The sequence below is a fragment of the Trachurus japonicus genome, chromosome 22, assembly GCF_045865225.1.
Source record: "Trachurus japonicus isolate A0001 chromosome 22, Traja_1.0".
In the NCBI taxonomy this organism is placed as follows: domain Eukaryota; kingdom Metazoa; phylum Chordata; class Actinopteri; order Carangiformes; family Carangidae; genus Trachurus; species Trachurus japonicus.
This window is the reverse complement of record NC_140928.1, coordinates 7897279-7919804: the sequence shown is the minus strand read 5'-3', so window position 1 is coordinate 7919804 and position 22526 is coordinate 7897279. Positions and strand designations below refer to the sequence as shown.

At 41.7% G+C, this 22526-nt stretch overlaps 2 protein-coding genes across 2 annotated transcripts in view; one reads left to right on the top strand and one right to left on the bottom strand.

The window, feature by feature from the left end:
* The first annotated feature begins 471 nt into the window (after positions 1–471).
* Positions 472–7110, top strand: pccb (propionyl-CoA carboxylase subunit beta). Its single transcript, XM_085768511.1, has 15 exons — positions 472–740; positions 1595–1714; positions 1821–1889; positions 2016–2072; positions 2198–2311; positions 2427–2537; positions 2687–2795; positions 3405–3525; positions 3638–3719; positions 3816–3939; positions 4061–4168; positions 4456–4556; positions 5781–5879; positions 5977–6076; positions 6191–7110. The coding sequence occupies exons 1-15, from the start codon at positions 495–497 to the stop codon at positions 6310–6312; spliced, it is 1683 nt and encodes a 560-aa protein (XP_085624637.1). The 5' UTR covers positions 472–494; the 3' UTR covers positions 6313–7110.
* Positions 7111–10219: 3109 nt separating this feature from the next.
* The window catches only part of stag1a (STAG1 cohesin complex component a), a 53905-nt gene continuing 41598 nt past the window's right edge, over positions 10220–22526 (bottom strand). Inside the window, exons 17-32 of the mRNA XM_085766675.1 lie at positions 21308–21400; positions 20691–20984; positions 19658–19728; positions 19073–19241; positions 17753–17845; positions 16779–16953; positions 15480–15619; positions 15018–15119; positions 14778–14926; positions 13795–13923; positions 13467–13669; positions 13191–13362; positions 12288–12404; positions 12059–12173; positions 11345–11425; positions 10220–10350 (exon numbers count right to left, since the gene is read on the bottom strand). Of these exons, the coding sequence (XP_085622801.1) occupies positions 10327–10350; positions 11345–11425; positions 12059–12173; positions 12288–12404; positions 13191–13362; positions 13467–13669; positions 13795–13923; positions 14778–14926; positions 15018–15119; positions 15480–15619; positions 16779–16953; positions 17753–17845; positions 19073–19241; positions 19658–19728; positions 20691–20984; positions 21308–21400 (2127 nt within the window). The 3' untranslated portion in view covers positions 10220–10326. The remainder of the gene's footprint in view (positions 10351–11344; positions 11426–12058; positions 12174–12287; positions 12405–13190; positions 13363–13466; positions 13670–13794; positions 13924–14777; positions 14927–15017; positions 15120–15479; positions 15620–16778; positions 16954–17752; positions 17846–19072; positions 19242–19657; positions 19729–20690; positions 20985–21307; positions 21401–22526) is intronic.

The following is a 22526-nucleotide window of genomic DNA, read 5'->3' as shown; positions in this document are numbered from 1 at the left end:
TATGCTGTTTGACCTCATAATCTCAGCGATGTATATGTTTTTGGCTTTTTACAGGGCAGTTGGCCAAAAGAAACACAGTAGCCTATTTGGGATTTTCTTTGTGAAAGATGTATTTTTCCCCGTGTCTGGCCTTCCAGGCAGCTCCAGGATGGTTGCAGTAATGTTTATGCTCGCATTTCCTTGAACATCATATACAGATAGAGTAACGTTAGAGGATGAGCACTTAAAAGCAGCGAAATCGACTCCAAGATGAGAGAAAAATGTGTCTGACAAGAGAAATTCGGGGCAAAAAATAACCCAATACCTTGACTTTCAGCCTCTCGGTCCCTGTGGACTACAGGAAAGCCTTATCCCATCCGGGTCCCGCCCCTCAACAACAAAATACAATTCATGCATTCTGATTGGCTGTGAGAGCTCGCCCCCCTTTCGCTATTGGCTCAAATCTCTGTCCTTCACTCCCCACCGGCCGCTGTCATCCGAGAGCACGCGCAGCCATGATGGCGGCCTTTACTGTGGCTCGAAGCAGCTGCGGACTGTTGAACGGTTTGAGGACGTCTTTCAGGAGTTTGGCTCAGGTGAAACATGGCGCAGTCGCTGCTTCGGTGCCGCAGACGGACCTGCACCGGGCCTGTCGGTGGTACTCGGTCGGCCACCTGTCCGTTAAGGAGAGGATTGAGAAGAAACGGAGTGCGGCGCTGGTCGGGGGAGGTCAGCAGAGAATAGATGCACAACACAAAAGGGTAAATAAAGTTACCTAACATCGACTTAACATGTTTACATTAACTTGCATTATCGTGAGTCTATGTGCAGAATTTTCTCATTGTCTTATTTGCTTTGATGCACTGACTCCCGGAGGGGTTGGTGGGTCAAATGCCCGGCCGGGTCAAAGGCTTAAAGTCAGTTGCTCCTGCAGAAGTGTTTACTTTGCCCCCTTTACCCTCTTTAGTGATAATAATGAACTAACTTTTCTCATGTGGTACAGGACATACAGTACTTTCCGCAACATCCAACTCAGTGCCCTTGGGCAAGTTACTAATCCTCTGCATATTCAGGTTAGAGTTGCAGCTAAACATGTCACAGATCATATTTCCATAGTTTCCATGTTGATGCTTAATAAAACATTTGAAAATGATTTTTTAATTGACTGATTATATGTAGAGAAAGTATGGGATACCTAAAGATTGTAATAAAGCAGCTCTATTACTCATGTATTTATTTATTCACTATGTTCATGTATTTTCTTTTTTAAATTTTGATTCATTGTTCTTTTTATCTGTGGAGATGGCAGAACTGTTGCCACAAGAGTGTTTTTACATTGTCTTTGTCTTATATAGATTTTATAGATTTGTTAAGGCTTTGTTGTTCTGCCTGTTATCATTGTACAGTAGTGCTGTTGTCTCTATTCTACTTCTACTTGTCCTTTAATTGTCAAGCACTATGCTGTAACACTCTCTGCCCATTTCGGGACAATACTTACTTATTAAATGATTTGCAACAATAACCATAGTGCTTAGCGCAGCACAGACACATTTGATAATGTGTCACCACCGGATATGTTCTTTACATGCGTATTAACCAGGTGTTTGTGTTGCAGGGTAAGCTGACAGCCAGGGAGCGAGTGGAGCTGCTCCTGGACGCTGACTCCTTTGTGGAGACCGACATGTTTGTGGAGCATCGCTGCTCTGACTTTGGCATGGAGCAGGATAGAAACAAGGTGACAGGTCTAATCTTGTTTTGTGTCAAGTTAAAGTTTTCAACAGTTCTTCCTCGTGGGGTTTGTGATTTTATCGTCAGCATCTCTTTCTCTGACTTTGTCTTAGTTCCCGGGTGACAGCGTCGTGACAGGCCGAGGCAGGATCAATGGCCGACTGGTCTATGTATTCAGTCAGGTAGAGCAGAAATATAATACATCATTGTAGTGTAAGACATCCTGAATTGTTGAAATGCGGTGCAGCTCTGTTTCATTTCTGTAATACCTCTCTTCCCTCTGTCTTGTTCTTTTCTGTTCACCGCAGGACTTTACAGTGTTTGGTGGCAGTCTGTCTGGAGCTCATGCACAGAAGATCTGTAAGGTATGTCAGTCAAACTATGAGGAACCTACCTGAGCATCTCATGTTTGTTCATCTATATATCTGTGTTATGTCCAAGCTTTTTTGTGATTGATTGATCTAAGACTTGTCAAATGTTCTCCAATCAGATCATGGATCAGGCCATGACGGTTGGTGCCCCAGTCATCGGTCTGAACGACTCTGGAGGAGCTCGTATCCAGGAGGGAGTGGAGTCTCTGGCTGGATATGCAGATATTTTCTTGGTATGGTCATCTTTGCACATTTTCTGAATTTTAATATCAAACTTTTTTTTGACATTACATTTTTTGGGGGGATTTTCTTTTGGCCCTATGATTGAAAACATTTTCCCTTTTCCAGAGGAACGTGTTGGCTTCAGGTGTCGTCCCTCAGATCTCCCTCATCATGGGTCCCTGTGCAGGAGGGGCCGTCTACTCTCCCGCGCTGACAGATTTCACCTTCATGGTGAAGGTATGAAGGACCCACATTAATACACCAGACACACACTAAGCCAGAACTGTTCATGAACAACGTTTCTTTTTATTTTACATAGCAAAAAGAATGTGCCAGTATTTCCAAAATTGCTGCTGAAGTGTGTATGTGTTTGTTTGTGGTTATAGGACACATCATACCTGTTCATCACAGGACCTGATGTTGTGAAGTCTGTCACCAATGAAGACGTGACCCAAGAGGAGCTGGGCGGAGCCAAAACGCACACCAGCGTGTCGGGTTAGTTTACATATTAAGGACATATTATTGCCCCTGATTTTTCTATCTTTAGTTGTTAAAGAGCCAAGTTTTTTTTTAAATGAATCATCTTCACATCCAGAATCAGTGTTTTGCCCCTGGCACACCTACATCCCAGTACAGGGTTCCTACACAAGTATGGAAAACTATGGAATTTGATTTTATACATTTCCAGGTCTGGAAAAGTATGGAAAATGGAAACTATTGTATGGAAATATATTTATCTTAATACTTATCGGGGTTTGGTCTTATGTGAAGTTATCTGGGTTCATTATTTTGTATGCGCTATTAGCTACAATCTCCTGGAAATTATTTGGTGACATAATGGCATACAAATTCAGAATAATGAAAACAAATGATTAATTGCATAATTTATTTACATTATACGCATCTATTTACTCAAATGTCACAAATTATTAGATTTTTTTTTTTTTTCACCGAGAAGTCTGGAAATTAGGGTCTGGAAAAAGTATCGAACTTTGAAATTTTTGGTGTGTAGTCTCATATTAACATGTAAATCTCCTCCTCAGTTGAAAGACGTTTAAAATGCATCCAATTCCATATTAAAATCATTTCATGTCTTGTTGTCAGGTGTGGCTCATCATGCGTTTGAGAATGACGTGGAGGCGCTGCTCAACATGAGAGAGTTCTTCAACTTCCTGCCGCTCAGCAATAAGGATCCCGCGCCTGTCAGGGAATGCCACGACCCCAGGTAACCAATCATCTGTTGCCCCTGCCTCACAAAGCAACCAATCATATTTCTTTAGTAGAGAATATCTCCTACCACTTTCCACTCATGTCTAGTATCTCTTTCTGCTCTTCAGCGATCGTCTGGTACCTGCATTGGACACCATCGTCCCGTTTGAGACGACCAAAGCCTACGACATGTTGGACATCATTCAAACGGTATGTGTACACACACACACACACACACACACACACACACACACACACACACTCTGTCTGCACGTAAGTTTCCTCTCATGTATGTGTTGTGTTCAGATAGTGGATGAGAGGGACTTCTTCGAGATCATGCCCAACTACGCCAAGAACATTGTGGTGGGATTCGCCCGCATGAATGGACGCACTGTGGGCATCGTGGGTAACCAGCCCAAAGTGGCTTCTGGTGAGTAAAGAACACTGAACAGTGAAAGCAAGAGGGACAGACAGGAAAGTTGTTTCTAGATGATTTAAAAATGTGTTATGGTCTTTTTTTTTTTTTTGATGTTATGTAATTTCTGCATCAGGTTGTTTGGACATCAACTCCTCGGTGAAGGGAGCCCGCTTCGTTCGCTTCTGTGATGCCTTCAACATTCCCATCATCACGTTTGTGGACGTGCCAGGCTTCCTGCCAGGTATTCCCCAACATCCCACAATACAATAGCTGCATTCAAACGCACGGAGTAACCCAGTTATCAAGCATGCTCCAGTTAACATCTCATGTCACGTGAGGATATCAACCTCTAATTTCTCTGGGGGAGTCTCTGTGCTGTCATGAATGAAATAATTAACCAAATGTTTATATCTAGATCTAAACTATCCACCTGCACAAAAATATACATTATATAATACTGTATGGACTGTGTTACATTACTGAAACATACTGTCACATCCTGTGGTTCACTCATGTCCTGGTCCACAGGCACCGCTCAGGAGTACGGAGGCATCATCAGACATGGAGCCAAACTGCTGTACGCTTTTGCAGAGGCCACGGTCCCAAAAATAACCATCATTACCAGAAAGGTGTGTGTAAACAAATGGATAAAAAACAGATGTGGGAAAATCACTTCATTATCATATGAAAGGATGTTATGGGGGGATTAGAGGAGAATTTAAGAGTTAATGGTTTTCCACAGCTCAAGTTTTGAGGTTTGGATTGTTCAATAAAAACTGATCCAGCAACCAAAATGTGGCAAAAATATTTCATGGGTAGATTCAGGCCAACTTCTACTCTTAATTAAAACCTCATGTTGGAAGCTAATCCAAGCTAAGTGGCTAAAAGTGACTGAAACTGAACATGTCCTCCAGGCTCTTCACAGTAAAGGCCATCAGGAGGATTTTTACTGTGAAGCAGCTGCTTAAGTATTGAGACTGAATTAAGAGGAGCATTATAATATCTACTTGACATTTTCTGGAGAGATGCTGCCTAACACAGTATTTTCATCTTTTCAATTTGAGTAAGGCAATTGATTTCTTTTTTCATGTTGTCAAGTATAAAGTATGTACAGAGGGGAAAATAAGTATTTGATCCCCTGCTGATTTTGTAAGTTTGCTCCCCCACAAAGAAATGGTATTTATAATATTTTGTTGCATCGCCTTTAGCTTTGATTTCGGCACGCATTTGCTGTGGCATCATTTCGATAAGCTTCTGCAATGTCACAACATTTATTTCTGTCCAAAGTTGAATTAATCTTTCAGATATTCTCAGGGGGGTTCAGGTCTGGACTCTGTGGTCACATTGGACCACATTTCTTCTTGAAAAATGATGTTTCCCCACTCTCCTTTCAGTCTTTAATAATGCGTTGGACAGTTCTTAACCCAATTTTAGTAGTTTCATCAATCTCCTTAGATGTTTTATTTGCTTGATGCCAATAATTTGACCCTTCTGAAACAGATTAACATCTTTTCCACGACCACAGGATGTGTCTTCAAACATGGTTGATTAAGAAATGAGACTGCATCAGTTAGGGTTAAATAACTTGTTGCCAGCTGAAACATAATCATCCATGCAGTTATTATCCAATGGGAGGCTCTGACCTATTAGCTTAGTTAAATCCAAGTGGTGACTTTTTCTGTTTTTGGACAGGCAGTGTATCATCATATAAAGGTTATTTGATCAAGTGAATTTAGGGCAAAGATCAGCAGGGAATCAAATACTTATTTTCCCCACTGTATTTCAAAAACAGGAAGAAAAACTCATAGTATTATTCACAGTGATGTGACTGTGTGTTTGTGTGCATGTCACAGGCGTACGGAGGAGCCTACGATGTGATGAGCTCCAAACACCTGAGAGGAGACGTGAACTACGCCTGGCCCACGGCTGAGGTCGCCGTCATGGGTGCTAAGGTACAAACACCCACTCCTTTCTGTTTCACTGTATCTCTGCTCCCCCTCATGTACTGTTCCTTTATCTTGTTTTTTTTTTTTTTAATTTTCCCCTCAGGGTGCCGTTCAGATTATCTTCAGAGGGAAGGAGAACCAGGCCGAGGCCGAGGCTGAATATGTCGAGAAGTTTGCCAACCCCTTCCCAGCTGCTGTGAGAGGTCAGTTTCCCAAAACACCTGCTGTTGAGAAAACAAATATAATCCATGACTCACTTCTTTCTCTCTCTCTCTCTTTCTCTCTCTCTCACTCACTCTCCTTAATCTTTGTTTTAGGTTTCGTGGATGACATCATTGAGCCTTCCACCACTCGCAAGAAGATCTGCAGAGATCTGGAAGTGCTGGCCAGCAAGAAACAAGTCAACCCCTGGAAGAAACACGCCAACATTCCTCTGTGATTCCCGCCCGGACCGTTTTCCACATTAACACTACCTAATGGCACTTGACTGTGGGATTTTACTAGTATTCAAATCAGCTGCAGTGGTAACTTGATGTGATGACAACCGGTTGCCTGCACTGCATATGTTAGTTGTCATGTTTCATTTCACAGTTTCTCCTTGCTGTTGTTGTTTAAAAACTCATTTACCACTCCACTCAAAGCGACACATGGAGCTACACGCCTTGATTTTGTTTAGCAGCTCCAGATTTCCTCTCGGCTCATTGCTTATTTTTTGAACTGTAAACTCAACCTCAAACTGTGGGGGAATATTTTTGGGAAATGTCGGAGCTCTGTAAACAAAATCGGGACGTGTGTGTTATTATTATTACTTTAACATCTTTACCACTGATATGCAAGATGTTATTGAGAAAAGCATAATGCATTTTACAGTATCTGAATGGAAAGATCACTCGTTTAACATGATTGTAGTCTCATTAGTGGCCATATTGGTCACTATTGTTGGTAAACAAGGTTGTATCTGATGGGACAGGCAATAATAATATGCATGTGAAAAACCACAGGCAACTATCAACATCAAACTGCAAACAGAAGGTGGTGTGTCCTCATGTGCCCTGCTGATGTATTTGTATTAAGCTCCTCTAGGTGGTACAGTAGTTTTCACTTTCAGACGTCCTCCCTGTGTTTGACATCCTCCGTTAAGGTCAAGAAAAGAAAAGTCATTTTCACAACCTGGAACTGTGCCTTCTCTCTCTCATGAGCTCTGCTCTGCCATCTGTAAAATAAATCAAGGACTCAACCATGTGTGTTTTATTTACTTTTACCAATACAGTGGGACATTGTCACCTTTGTGTTTTTTTCTTTCTTTCTTTTTTGGACAAATTTAAATTAGTTGATCTGAATAAAAAGAGATGATTTGGAGTAAGTGGATGGCTGTTTTGTCCAATTTGTATGAATATTCATAAGTAGTAGTATTCATAATATTCAAGTGCCACAGCTAAATAATTTGCAAAACTCTGGACTGGTGGTTAAAAAAATAAATAACTGCAGAGAGACAAATAAGTGTCTTATAACAAGCTACAGGTAATGCTACAACTAATGTAAGCTAAAAAGCTAAAAAAAAAAAAAAAAGCCAATAAATTAAAAGTATGTAAATATAGAGAATACAAAAGGGTCAGTGTGAAAATGACAAAAAATTGTGAGTTATATCGATCTGAATATATAGCCATATACTAAACTAAAGTAAATACTAAAACTGAGGTGGGTTAACTGCAATTGTTGCAGCTTTGCATAGATATTATATAAGTTATTTTTAGGCACATTTTCAAAACAACAAAAGTATGTAAATATAGAGAACCATAGAAATAAGCAAAGTTGAAAAATGACAAAACAGAAAATGTATATATCATATTTGTAAACTGTAACATTTGAAGCTACAGATAAAGCTAAAACTACTGTAGGTTAACTGTCAGCTTTGCATAAAAACTAGAAATATACCTGAAATTACCCAATAAACTTAAAGTTTGTAAATATGAAAGTATGATACAAAAGGTTAAAGCCAAAAATAGAGTAAAAATGGCATGAATATGTGGTAAATATGAAGCTACAACCAATGCTAACGTAAGCTTACTGCAAGTTCTGCAACCGTTACCTTAGCTCAAAAACAAGTGGAAAATGAAATGCTGAGACAAAAGGCAGACACAAACACTGGTCCATAAATCGATTACAGATTTTATTTTATTAAAAAGAATTTAGGTTCACAGAAAAAAAACAAAAGAAACAAACAAAATAACTGGCTTTTAGAGCATTTTAGGGCAACTGATGTCAACTGCACTGCAGAGAAGATCCAATTGTCTCTGATATTTACAGGAGGACCGCTGAGCCAGCCAATGAGGAGAAAGTAAAAGACTGATTAACCAACAGAGGGTGAATAAAAGATATGGCTGGACACATTCAAAACACATTCAAACAAATCTGTCAGACATAAAAGATCCATCACTGCACTGGATATGAACAATGGTAACAACAAATCTTCAACTCTGGATCAGTTTAACACTGTTTTTGCAGAAAACCTAAGTAACTTTTTGATTTTGATCTGTAACATGAGCAAAAAAAAATAATAAATCTGCTGTAATACTGAACTGTGAAACGATTACAATCAGACCATACAGCGCTTCAAAAGCTGGTGTCCCACAGCAACAATCTGAGCTTGGTAACCGCTAGATATGAGTTACAGGTAGAGGTGTAGGAGGGGGGGAAAGAAAGGGGGAGGGGGGCTGGAATATATTGTAAGTATGTAGGCCACAATTTGGCAACGAACGAGATACATATTCAAGAAAAAGCTGTACAAACATCAGACAAAAACAAAAACACACTTGATTTAAAACTTTAGTACTAAAGCTACTGAATTCAAAATATGTTTATTGTCTTTTTTTAAAACTTTTTTTTTTTTTACTTCAAAAAGCCATTATTCAGGGTGTGTGTGTGTGTGTGTGTGTTTGCATGTGTGTATGTGTGTGTGTGAGAAGATCTGAGAGGGTGGGGCTAATCTGTCTGAGGGGCGGTAAAGGGCGCCACGTCACCGTCAAAACGACCAAACACTCGCTTTTTGCTTTGACATCACTCACAAGACAGTTACACCACGTCCTCCTGGAGGGGGTCGGAGGAGGAGGAGGAGGAGGAGGAGGAGGAGGAGGAGGAAGAGGAAGAGGAGGGGGTCGGCCCTGCAGCTGTTGACCTCTGCGTGCATGTTGCGACTACTCAACCATCATCATCATCGCCACCACCACCACCAACACCACCGCACTGCAAAAACTCAAAATCTTTCCAAGAATATTTGTCTTATTTCTTGTCAAAATGTCTCATTTCTAGTCAAAACTAATCTCTTTCCACTTAAAATAAGACTCATCACCTAAAAATGTACTTGTTTTTAGATCATTTTCACTTGTTTCAAACTAATTTTCATCTGAAATGAGTAGAAAAATCTGCCAGTGAAAGCAACTTTTTTGTGCTTGTAATAAGAAAGAAAAACTTGCTCCACTATCAGATTTTTTTTTACTTATTTCAAGTGAAAATATGCTTGAAACAAGTAAAAAGTGTCTAAAAACAAGCGACTTTTTATGTGACGAGTCTTATTTTTACTATAATGAGATTTGTTTTGACTAGAAATGACATTTTGACTAGAAATAAGACAAATATTCTTGGTAAGATTTTGAGTTTTTGCAGTGCACCACCAACACCAGACACACATTATCACACACCAGCACCACCACGAACATGGACTCAGATGGCGAACAGATAGAGATAGAGAGTGGGGGGGTCGGTGGGTGGTCGTTAAGAGCAAAGATATAGAACATTTAGTTACTGAGATCCGCTCTACGTTTGGATTCAACCAGACGGATCGAAGTGCGACACCAAAACGAGGGCAGGGGTCGAGGAGGGGGATTGGGGGTCTGTACAGAGTGTAACATTGCTCTGTGCTGCTGATCGCGAGCGGAACCAAACAACTGTACATCTGTGTAACAGGGGGGAAACCGTTAAAAACCGCGGGTGGGTGCTCGTCGGTCGGCCCGGAGCTGCCGGATCAGAGCTACCGCTAAGAAGAAGAGCTTAAACCAACAGAGGCTGGAGGAGGAGGAGGAGGAGGAACAGGAGGAACAGGAGGAACAGGAGGAAGAGTAAGGAGCAGGATGAAAAGCTCTTGAATAATCTGGACCGGGTTCTGGATCGCTCCGGTCCCCGTCTGATGATAAAAACAAACAAAACAGAGCAGATCCTCGCCTAATGCTTCCAGGGTGAGATCCAGCCGACCGTCAGTGGAGCCACGTGACAAAACATCCTTCCATTACGTCTTACAGAAAGAGAAAAGTACTTCAACAATGTTTTTCTTCTTCTTCTTCTTCTTCATAAGAGTTTGATTGGCAGCTGATCTGGGTGAGACCGCCCCCCCTCCCTCTCATTTGTTTTTACTCCTGATGTGGATCCTGGGCTCAGGATCTTTTTGCTTCTCTCCAGATCAGAACATGGGCATGCTGAATCCCTGCAGCAACGACACAAAAACAACGTCAGAGGAGGAGGAAGCAGCAGAGGAACATGGCGGTCTGTCAGCGTCTTGAGTCAAAAAATGTCAATTCTACCCATAACAGCTTTAAAATGTGACGTGAAAATCAAGAATCATTCCTCTCAGTAATGTGAGACTAGCTACGACCCACATGACTGCAACTAACAATTATAGATTCATCTGCAGGTTATTTTCACCAGGTTCACCAAAAAATGAAATTCGGGAGGCCGGTTCGTAGCCCAACGAAAACTTCAATAGTCAATAGCGCCCGACACAAAAACGTCCATAAAACTACACAAGAACCTTGTAATATTCCTCCACACTGCTCGTCCGCTGCAATCCAAGTGTCCTGAAGGACATTTAGGATTTAGGACATTTTTACAGCCTAAACAGTCCTGTATTGAATTTGCCTGGGGCAAATGACGTCGTTTCGAGTAAACTGTGTATGTCTTTTTCTCTCTCTTCTTCTTAAATCTGTTTTAACATGTCTGTTGTTGTTGATATGGACCGCTTGTTGTGTCTGAAATAAAGATGAATAATAATATATCCCTTCAGGACACTTGGATTGCAGTGGACGAGCAGTATGGAGGAATATTAAAAGGTTTTTGTGTAGTTTTATGGACGTTTTTGTGTCGGGTGCTATTGACTCTCATAAAGTTTTCGTTGGACTACGAACCCCCCTCCCGGGTCTCCAGATGCACTCTGAGGAATAAAAAACTATTCCTGAGTATTCATCAGCATGAGGGTGAGTCAATAATGGCTGAATTTCATTTTTTGGTGAACTATTCCTTTAATAATCAATCAGAAATGTAAAAAATGTCTGCATCACTGTTCCCAGGGTAACGACTAGATGAAGCAAAACAAAACAAAAAACTGGCTACAGGCAGTGATTTTTTTTTTTTTTAATCTAATAACCGACAGCTTGTTTCAACTCTGTTGACATAAATAAAAAACAGTGGACAGCTTTACTCACCGACTCGTCCTCAATCATCGCTGCGGAGTCAAAGAAGTCAGGTCTTAATTCTGCTCTTTCACGTCTGTTCCTCGATGGCGGCTGTGGAGGGAAAAAAAACAAATAAACCCAATGTTAAAAGAAGAGAATACATCACCATGGTCTTAAACACTTCGTTTAAATCAGGGCTGAAAACGTAGTATCTGCTGCAGGTTTTACTTTTACAATACATCATTTTAATAAATCTAATCTTTCTAATTGTTAACTATTATCATCCATCTAAAAGTAATTCAAATCACTGGGAAATGCGCATTAAAAGAAATTTGAATCCTGTGTGTTTCCATTAAAAGTACAGACTTTTATTTGATGAAAACTATGAACTGAGTTTTCCACAGGTTGGGTGAAAGTGCGCTATGTCACTTTTAATTCGAACAAAACTGTTTCCATCCCTTTCCAATCAACCAAAACACGGCTTTAGCGAGCGTATTTTAGTTTGTGCGAATCAGGGGATTTTAGTTAGAATTATGGCGTTTCCATCATCATTTTCTGATGTGATACTTCTAGATGCACATCTAAACAGGCTGATGGAAACATGGCTTTTGTCTTTAACGGTCTTCTTTCTTTTAAATGCATTTTACTGTTTATGATTTCAATTCCTGTTTAAAGCACTTTGTATTGCCTGGTGTATGAATTCTGCTGTGACAACAAGTCACAATCGGAGGCGTTGCCACTCACCAGGTCGATCACCATAGTGTCTTCAAATTCCTCGTTCATGTCCTCCAGCTGACCTCGCGATGACATCATCACATCCTCGAAGATCGGCTCCGCGTCATCCTCCATCAACCCGCGCCTGAAGCACATTGTGTTCATCATCATTACTCCTCCGTCTGAGTTTGGTACTTTGATTAAAATGAATAAATAAATAAATAAATAAATCAACCGGTTTGTGCGCGTGGTCACTTACACAGTCTGCCGGACGCCCTGATTGCTGCGCGATTTGATGTAGTTCATGCCCGTCCGGTCCTTCCTGGTCACCTCCTCCATCTTCTGCTGGCCGAGCCACGACATCTGCATCTGAGGACTGAAGACCAGCAGAAGGTCAACACACACACACACACACACACACACACACACACACACACTATCGAGCTGTACCTGGATAAACAGGAGGTCTGAGTACAGGGTTCCTACAGGTTTCTTCAAGTTAAATTCAAGTGTTTTTAAGACCTTCTACATAAAAAATGTATACCTGTTTCTCTGTCTATTTCACTGCCCTACCGGCAAAGAAAAATAAAATCCTTGAATTTCAGAGCGTTTACTGTAGATTAACTGTATCATCCCACTATTTTTCTGCTCTTTGTGCTCTACTAGGGATGTAACGATATCAAAATCTCACAGTATTACAATACCTCAATAACAAGCCCATGATATTTATTGTAGTATCGTAAGGCATCATGATATCAAAATCTCACTATGATAATACCACAGTAGCTCCATAGCACAATATGTATTCCACTATCCATAAGTCAAGAACATTTTGGTCAAAAATAAAATCTTATCTGCCTTTCTCAATCACCAGTCTCTCGCCCCTTTTGCCCGGGGATGCACTGCGTTCGTAATTATTGGTTCCGCTGCTCTTTATTTACGTTATTTGGTCAAAAATAATCGTGGTTGACAGTGGAAACTTTTGACGAGAAATGCGAAACGGAGAAGTTAAATACAGCACAACTTTTAAGACCCACATATCAAAATTCAAGACTTTTTCAAGTCTTTTAAAGGTATTATTTCCAAATTCATAAATTAAATGCTTTTAAGACTTTTTAAGACCCTGTGTGTGTGTTTGTGCGCAGCGTGTGAATGAACTCACTTGTGTACGAAGTCGTTCTCTGATCCGGGTTCTGAGTCGGGGTCTGGCAGGTGTTCTGCCGGTCTGTTCTCTCTGAGGACTGTGGAGGTGAGCTGAGGGGTCTGCAGCGCCCCCGGTGTCTGCAGCGTGGTGTCGTTACGCATCATCCACGATCCCTCCACGCTGCTCTCCTCTGAGGAACCCACAGCAGACAACGTTCATAGTGTCAGTGAGAGACACAACGCAGCTGTACAGATGTGCAAACAGACGGGAACAGGAGGAAACCGCTCCGCTCACCTTCGATGCGTTTCTTGTGTACCGGCGGCCGGCCCTTCTTGCTGCGGACCGAGCCGGTCTTGCTGCTGGAGCCCGACGTGACGGACATGTGGTCCTCGTCTCCTCCCGTCAGCAGACTGTTCCTGTAGGAGATGAGCGGCAGCCACACGTCCTCCCGACGCTCCGACATGGACTCCGACATGAACTTCTCCAGATACGAGTGGCTGAGGGAGACAACGATCATATACAGCTTTACTCCGAAGGGACGGATTTATGAATAGCCTTTAATCAGAAGGTTGTAAAGGATTTAGGGTTTAAGTGGATAATACGATGTGATGGTTCGACTTACACTGTCTTCTTATCCTGGCGGATTAATTTGGAGGAGAATTCGCTCAGCACCTCCAGGAAGGCCAGGTTGATGGGAGGAAACTCTGGCCCTCGAGGATTCTGATACTTAAAGGCAAACTCTATCCCATCTCTGATACACGAAGGAGAGAGAGAGAGAGAGAGAAGAGACAGTGGAAAATAATTTAAGAAAGGAGCCGAGCAAAATAGAGTAGGTCATAAAAGTTATTGGTTATTACCAGCAGACATGGTTTCATTTTTTAAATACGGTAATCCTTGTTTAATTTTTAAAGGGATAGTTCAACATTTTGGCAAATTGGCCCATTGCCATAATCCCTATAGTTTTAGGAGTAGGTTCGTTACCTTTAATTGTCAGTGTAAGCTATTTTTTTCGAGGAAAATGCAGAGACTGCTTACCGAAAAACTGCCCCTGACAGGAACGCGCATCAGCGGTTTTGCATGAATTTACCTCAAAAACAACTCCAACCAGAGCGTTTTGGAGTTTGATGAGTTTGATGAGGGAAACCTAGAAATCCCATTAGCCTCTGTAGCGTAGCTCTGAGCAGCTCGCGGCTCTGCTCCGCCGTTCTCAAAATAGCTTGCACCGACAATGAAAGGTCATTAACCTACTGCTAAAACTATAGGGATTATGGCAATGGGCCCATTTGCCAAACTATCCCTTTAAGTAACTTTTATGGTATCTTGTTCCTTTTTTGGCCTGAAATTACTGGATGATAGTTGGAAATGTACTCGTTCATCTATGAGACTAAAAATATACATGTAATAAACCCTCTCCTCAATCATGTAGCATCCTGTATGTACCACAGAGGATGTAGCACTTTTCAGATAGATTTGCATTATTTATCTAAACTCAAAACTCGACTAAAAGTTTTGTCTGTCCCTAATTCAATTCAAGTATTAATTTCTAAAACTCCCTCCCTGTCTGATTCCAGCTGTCACTGTTGTTGTTGTTGTTGTTGTTCTTACTTGTGCAGCGTGGCCACGGCCTCTCTGGTCTTGATCTGATCCAGGCCGAAGGTGAGAGCGAAGCGGCGGGCCAGCTCCTTGATGCCGCTCACGTGAGACGACGTCCGGTCCAGGTTTGGACCCTGATCCTGCAGCAGCTCGTTGAACAGCTGAAACACACACACACACACACGGGTTACCAGCTGAGTCTTTGTGGATGCGCAGTGCTACTGTAACTTTAACCCCGTGGATGTGACTCACCTGCTGCAGACTGAGGATGAGCGTCTTGGCACATTGGATCTTGTCCGTCTGTCTGGTTTTACTTAGCGTCTCCTTGATGATGTCTCCATAATCGTTATAATACTGAGGTGGAGACAGAAACAGTGTGAGCACATTCAACATTCATGTGTCGTATGCACAGATTTTCATCAATCAAAAAAACTCCAAACACAATAAAAAGCATTTGACCTTTGATCACTTGTTTTGAGATCTGAGCCTTTCATTTGCTTTTTGTTTAATTCTCTCCTTTACCATTTTGTCCTCAGTTCTATTTTTAATTTCTCTGCTCATTTAAAACAATTACAACCATTGTGAGTCAGCTCTGCCCTAGAAAATGGCTGTAAACTGGACTTAAGGTGAGAAATGTCCCTCAAACAACATTAGACTTGTGTTTTTTATGGATATCATGAACAGTTTTGCACTCAGGCGCAGATGAACACACACCTTCATGTAGTGTTTGAAGATGTCGGCAGCAGCGGGCATGTCCACGATGTCGTAGATGATGAGTTTGCAGAAAGCGGCGAGCAGGTTTCTCCTCTTGTGGAGCGCCTCGATCTTGTTGGCTTCGTCCTCCTCGTCTCCCTCTGCAGGCGCACACACGGAAGTGGAGGGAATTTATGAAGCAGAAGACGAAGAGGAGGAGGAATAGAGTGAATGAATGAAGTCATCTTCTAGTTCAGTGGTTCCCAAAGTGTGGTACGCGTACCCCTAGGGGTACGTGAGCGCATTGCAGGGGGTACGTAGAAACATTAATTAATTTATTACCAAGATGATAATTAGATATTCCAAGTCACTTCATAAACCCATTACTGAAATGGTACGTGCGCCACAACTAGTTCCCCCCAGAGGACAACAACCTGTAGCACAGCTTTGTATAGTTGTCAAAAGTATCGATGCAAAACGGCGCATCTGGATACATGACTGATTTCTAAAGTATCGATATTAACAGCGCGCCCCCACAGCGCCCGATGCACGCACTCGACAGGCAGAGCAGAGGAGAGGAGAGCAGAGCAGGCAGCGTCCAGAGCGTTTGGACCTGAGTGAGTAACAGAGTTATACACAGAACTAGATGCATGTCGTGTGAATTTAGCCCTAAGAGTTTAAAACGGCGATATTAACGACAACACTTCTCTCTCGTCTCCTCTCTTTTCCCCCGCTGTCTGCCTGCACGTGTGTGTTGTGAGGGAGGAGGGAGGGGGGAGCCCCGCCCGTCAGAGGAGAGGAGATGCATTGTAATGAATGTAATGAAACAATAGCAACACGCTGGAATTGCACAACTCTTAGTTAGCTTTTCAAAAAAAAACAAACATCTGTTATAAGTCCTTTTGATTGTAATAAAAATAAAATAATGGAACAATAATAAGTGGGAGGCACTGCTGCTGTATTGAATATGATGTCATATTCAATATTTTCCTGGGTATTGGCATTGAGTTTGAAATTGACATCCTACAACTCTGTGAAGACACATTTGACCACAACAAACACCAAAACAGCCAGGAACAACTAAAATGCAGGAGAATATGTGTAAAATGTCTTTGTACAAATTGAAGAGTGAAATTGAAATGATTTTCGTTTCATAATCAGTTGTATTACGTTCTATATGACCACATTTGGAGAATCATCAACACGTATGAGGGAGGGGGTAAAAAAGGCTCAGGGGGTACGCAAGACAAAAAAGTTTGGGAACCACTGTTCTAGTTAATTCTTCTGAATATCATGAAGCTGATCGTCTCCCTCTCTCACCCATGCTCTGGCTCTCGTCGTCCTGGTCGATGAAGACGTGGTCCAGTACGAAGTTGAGCAGCTCGTTCTGCAGCGTGCTGTCCGGGTTGAAGACCAGCGGCTGGAGGCCTTCTCTGCCGCCGGACACCAGCTGGTGACTGAAGATCATCAGCAGGTCACAGAGAAGCATGAACGCCTGAGCAGGAGGAGGCACAGAGAGGAGACGACGAGGAGTTTGAGATACAGTTTTGGAGGATTTCAAAATAAAACTCCATTGTTTCAAGAACTCTTCAGTGTTTTGAGAAGATAAGTGGTGGACAGGGCCGATGGCATCATGGGAAAATGTTTATTTCTAGTTGATTTACCTCCAATAATAACACAAAGCCTGTTGCATGGTGCACATTAGTATACTAATGTCTAGAAACTAACTAGATAAAATATCATTATTTTCACAACTTCTGCCCAAAACCATATGGCCACATTTCTCTGTGTTGCTGGCGTGTGGATGTCAAAATGAAAACACCAACAGTGAGGAGGAGAATGATGGGACAAGGACAGTGACGTGTATCTATTATGTAAATATCGTAACATTGGAAATAACAGAAAATACTGTAAAAAGTCTTTTAAAATGACATTTTTCTGTACTTATCCAATCCAATCCATTTTATTTATAAAGCACAATTTAAATAAACACAAAGGTTTCCAAAGTGTTGTACAGTAAAATAAAAACCATAAAATATACTAAGAAAGCAGAAAATACTAAAGATAAAAAAAACACAATAAAACATAGGGAATAAATATACTGTCCACCTGAGGTAAAATATATGTGCACATAAAATCAACAACCTACATAGTGCAAAAAGCCAAAGAAACAGAACAGTGTAACAACAACTCTACAATCAGCTTCATCAAACAAAGGCATCGCACAATGTTATTGATTTGACTGTTGCTGCTGTTATTTGAACACGTTTCTGATCAGGTGTGTGTGTCGTTACCTGCTCTTTAACCGGTGTGTTGACGTTGGACAGGCACTGCTGGCAAACAGCCAGGAAAGATTTCACCACTCTCCTGAGAGCCACGAGGTCATCCTGCAAACAACACACACACACACACACAGGACACACACCATTAGCCACATGTCACAAATAATGAGCTCTTGAATGGGAATCAATAGTAACTAAACATCAGCGTCAGTCTGCTCTGACTAACTGCACCGATGAAGAGATCAAACTTTAATGATTCTGACGTGTCATCAGCTAAAGCACGAGAATCGATGCACTTGTGGCTGCTGCAGGTCAGAGGACGCAGCAGGACACAGGAGACACATCGACTTCTCATTATGACCTTGTTTTTTTTTCTTATTCTTGACACATCAACGAGCCAAATGAAGTTAAGTAAATGTCACACCTACTGAGTGTCAGGGCATTTTAGACTAATTTCTGCTGCTTGTTCCATACACACTGTAGGTTGGTAAGGTGAAGGTTAATCTAAATTGATTATCTGATACATAATGTGCAACAATTTAAAAAATTAGTCAATCAATTCATTAATTTTCTCAAAGAATAGATATAACTTGAAAAAACATTCAAAAAGCAGCCCGTCATAGATGTGCAGCATATCCTTTTTTTCATGACACAATAAGAAATTTGATTTGTATTGCATTTACAGACCTAAATCTGAAGGATTTAGGAAATGACCCATAATGAAAATAAACTTAAAATGCATCTTCAATTAATATTGAATGAAGTGACAGACAGTCACAGTGGATGCACATGAGGAATCTTTAAACTTGTGAGAGTCAGAGAGCAAGAAGCTAAAGAGGCCACCTGTCAACTTAAAATAGAGCCCTGTGGGAAAGTGCCCACGGCTCCCCAGCAGCGGACTAAAGGTTAAAGTGTCTGGGATGTTTATAGCAAAAAATAATATAAACAACTTTATTTAAATAGCACCTTTTAAAAACACTGAATGCTTTTACATTCAAGTCAGAAACAGGGTGAAGACGAGTTAGAAGGAGGTCAAACAATATGCATCAGTCAGATCACCATGACCCATATAAAGCTCACAGCCATGGGATCTGCAGCCTCTGAGCAGTGTTTAGGTTCAATGAGATAGATTGGGGGATTTTTTTTTTTTTTTTTTACACCTAAGCCGCTGGGATCTGCAGAAACCCTGATAAGCTTCAGTCCCACTGACGCTCGGAGGAGACAGCCTCCGACTCTGAGCATCAACCCGGAGATAAAAGCTCTGGGATCTGGGAGCGTGTGGTTGGTGTCGGTGCTGTGTTTTGAGATCTGTGAGCGAGCCGAGTCCGGCACCTTGCTGGGAGCCCCCTCCGTGATCTTGACCAGCTGCCAGAGGATGGAGTAGTGCGAGCACTGCAGGGCCTGGACGGCGATCTGCTCTGGCATGGAGCCCTGCTCGATGCCCGCCTTCAGCAGCCGGTAACAGCTCCCGAATAAATCCCACCGCGTCAGGTCATGGGCACTGAGGCAGGAAACAAGAGGGAAATAGAGTCGATTAGTGTGTTCTGTGAGCTGCAGCTTTTATGATGATAAACTGAAGATCTTTAAACTGAACTAATTATTTTTTTAAACAGTAGATGAATCAGGAAAACAATCAGAAAATCAATTCAAGTGAAAAAGTGCTTTATTTTCATCCTGAAACAGATTGATGGTAAAAAAAAAAAAAAGTATATGCAAAAAGGGGGCTGCCGCTTCACCCGGCTGGCTCTCTGCCAAGGTGCTGGAGGTATCAACAGTGTCCAAACTGAAGGAAAAGATCTCCGCACACTTGGATCTATGCAATTTCACTTTATAAAGGCTAAGCTTTCGGTATCAGACGACCTTCATCAGAGCAATAAGCAATTAAAAAAAATAAAAAAAGTAAAGAGAGGATCTTACTTGTGGAAGGCCGTGAGTCTCTTGAGAGTAGATAAAACATTGTAGATGTCATCGTCGTCAGCCTCCTCAGCCTGCGGAGCAACAAGAAGCTGTTAGTTTACAGAATCTAAACAAACTCTGTAATAAACCTCTGACACTCAGCCTGTTTCAGTTGATGAAAATAAGACAAATTCTCCATCTTTCCTGCTTACGCCGCTTCTGAAAGTAAAAGTTTCTTTCTATACTGTAAGTGGACTTTTTTGATGCGACACACACAACTCCTATGTGTTGTTCATTGAAGTGGATTTTTGTCTCCAAACTCCATTTAAACCTTAACAGTAAAAGACTATCAATAAAGTATTCCTACTTTCTTTTCTTGAAATCACTTTCCAGGACTTTTTCAGCTGCTACAGTCTGACAGACATGTTATGACGACGCCATACACTAATACATCCCCCGCCCCATTTGTGCTTTGGAGAAGTGTTTTTTTTTTTGACAGTTGTACCCTATTTTGCACATTTAACCAGTTTGTTTCTATGTTTATTCTTCTCCTCTCTCAGCCCCAGAAGTCTGATTTAAAGATGTGCAGTCTGTGGCTTTAATTTATCTATGAAATAATGTCTTACATGCTTAAAAATGATGACAAATGTATCATAGAACAACACAAAAACACGTTGTTTTTGTTTTTAAACCACTCTGCTGCTCCTCTATCTGTCACTCAGCAGAGAAAACCTTCATGCTCAGGGTCCAAAACTGGAAACACTCATTAACTCAAAGTCACTAGTTTTCTCACGAGGCACTTATTTGGAAAATAAATCCTTGGTGGGGTCCAAAAAAGTCAAACAGACAGAGCTCTGGTAGCTGATACTAATTTTCCAGGACATTTTACTTTTTTGCTCATTTTCCATGTGTTTTCCATGACTGGAAAATTGGTCAACCTTTTTCCAGGTTTTCCAGGAAGCGTGGGAACCCTGATGATTGATCACAAAGTGTGTTTCCTCATTTATATAGAGCGTAAAGTACACAACCATTCCTCCGGACCACGCCCTCGTACCTCCTGCAGCAGCTCCTCCACCGAGTGCGAGAACCGGTCGGTCATCTCGTCGATGAGCTGCGAGCGGGCGATGTCCACGCGGTTCATGATGGTGTACTCCTCGGAGCAGAGGATGCTGTAGGTCTTGCTGCAGGCCTCCAGCACGTCCGTCTCGATGTGCTTCTCCACCACCAGCCGGATCTGCTTCAGCAGCGCGTCCAGGTGCTTCTCCATGCGCCCGGCGCTGTACACGTCCAGGTCGAAGAACTGGGGGATCTGCAGCAGGTTGGCCACCTTCTCCGAGTCGGCCTGATACTGTGAGGATAAAGGGAGGGGGATGAGGAGGGGGGGGGGGGCAGAGAGTTAGAGCGAGGACTCACTGTACAGAGACGCATCAATCAACACCTGTCGCTTTCCCTCAGTATCTCAGTAAAACAAGTCAATTACATTCAAAGTACTTTAGACAACACCAGAGCGACATATAATCAATATCAATAACACTTCACACATGTCTACATAATCAATTACTTCGATTAACCAATCATTAACCCGCCCTCTCATCTATCAGGGCCTGTTTCTGGCCGTGGGCGCAGCGGCGGCGGCGGCGTGCTGCAGACTGGAGCTCGGCAGAGTCGTACCTTAGACAGCAGCATGGGCAGAGCCATGATGAAATGCTCCGTCAGTTTGTTCTTGTCGTCGATCTGAGTCTTCCTCTCCTTCGCCGTGAGCACCTGGACAAACAGACAAACAAACAAAGAAAAGAGACAAGGTCAGATGAAGCTGGGATATAAAAACTTAAACTGGACTTTTCCTTTAACCCTCTCTCCCAAACAGAGACGTATGGACACAAGTGGAAAGTGAACAAATAATACAAGAAAAAATATACAAATGTGCAAAAAAAGGCACACTTTTAAAAATTTTAAATGAGTTTTTATTTATTTTCTTTTAAAGGGGAACTATGCAAGTCTGGTCGCTTTTTGGCTGTTTTGCTAACCCTCCTCCTGGTCGTGTGCATTAACGAAGCCAGCGTGAAATCAACCAATAGAACACTAGATAACGTTATATATCATATATGATGTTACAACGTGAGTACTTGTGTAGTGTTATCTGTCATAAACAAGAGATTACGAGTTAAGGGGCATGTTTCTGTCGCACTGGGACACCGAGGTGGCAGTGCTGATCTTGCAAAGTTGGTTTTCAGCCAATAGAAGCTACGTTGAAGGCAGAGAGCCTCCATTCTCCATTGCAACAAGTTACATGTCATTTATTAAACCATCACGATTACTCTAAAGCTGTTTAATTAAGGTAAAATGTAGCATTTCTTTAAATAAGAAGAGCTTGTATTACTCATATAGTATCATTTAACTAATCAGTTTCTCTCATCTTCAAAACCAAGACCCACTCATGTACAATGACCCTCATCAGCATCAGTACCTCTAAGGATAATAGAGAAATATATATAGTTGTTACTTGGAGGGTCATCAGAGGTCTTATGATTCAAACTGTGAAGGGTTAATCTGATATTTTAACACAGCTATGCTGCTATGAGATCCCTTGAATTAACAGGTTGTAGCTGTTTTATGCTATTCTTTCTAAATGTTTTGTCTTTATGTAAAGCACATTGTGTTGCCCTGGTATGAAATGCGCTATATAAATAAAGATGCCTTTTCTTGACAAGTGTTTGTGACAGAACTAAACTCATCTTAACCAGATGTGCACATCTCTCCCAGCCTTTCGCTTCAGCTGGATCAACACAGTCCGTCCTGTTCCCTTTGAACAAACAGACTCACAAGCTCAATTAAGCTCTATCCTCGTGGCATCTGTTGGCAGGTTTACATTCAGCTTGTCTCTCTCCTC

Coding starts and splice junctions, on each gene's coding strand:
- pccb (XM_085768511.1), top strand. CDS start 495: ATGATGGCGGCCTTTACTGTGGCTCGAAGCAGCTGCGGACTGTTGAAC. Junction 1,715..1,820: donor TGGAGCAGGATAGAAACAAG/GTGACAGGTCTA, acceptor ACTTTGTCTTAG/TTCCCGGGTGACAGCGTCGT. Junction 2,538..2,686: donor ATTTCACCTTCATGGTGAAG/GTATGAAGGACC, acceptor TTGTGGTTATAG/GACACATCATACCTGTTCAT.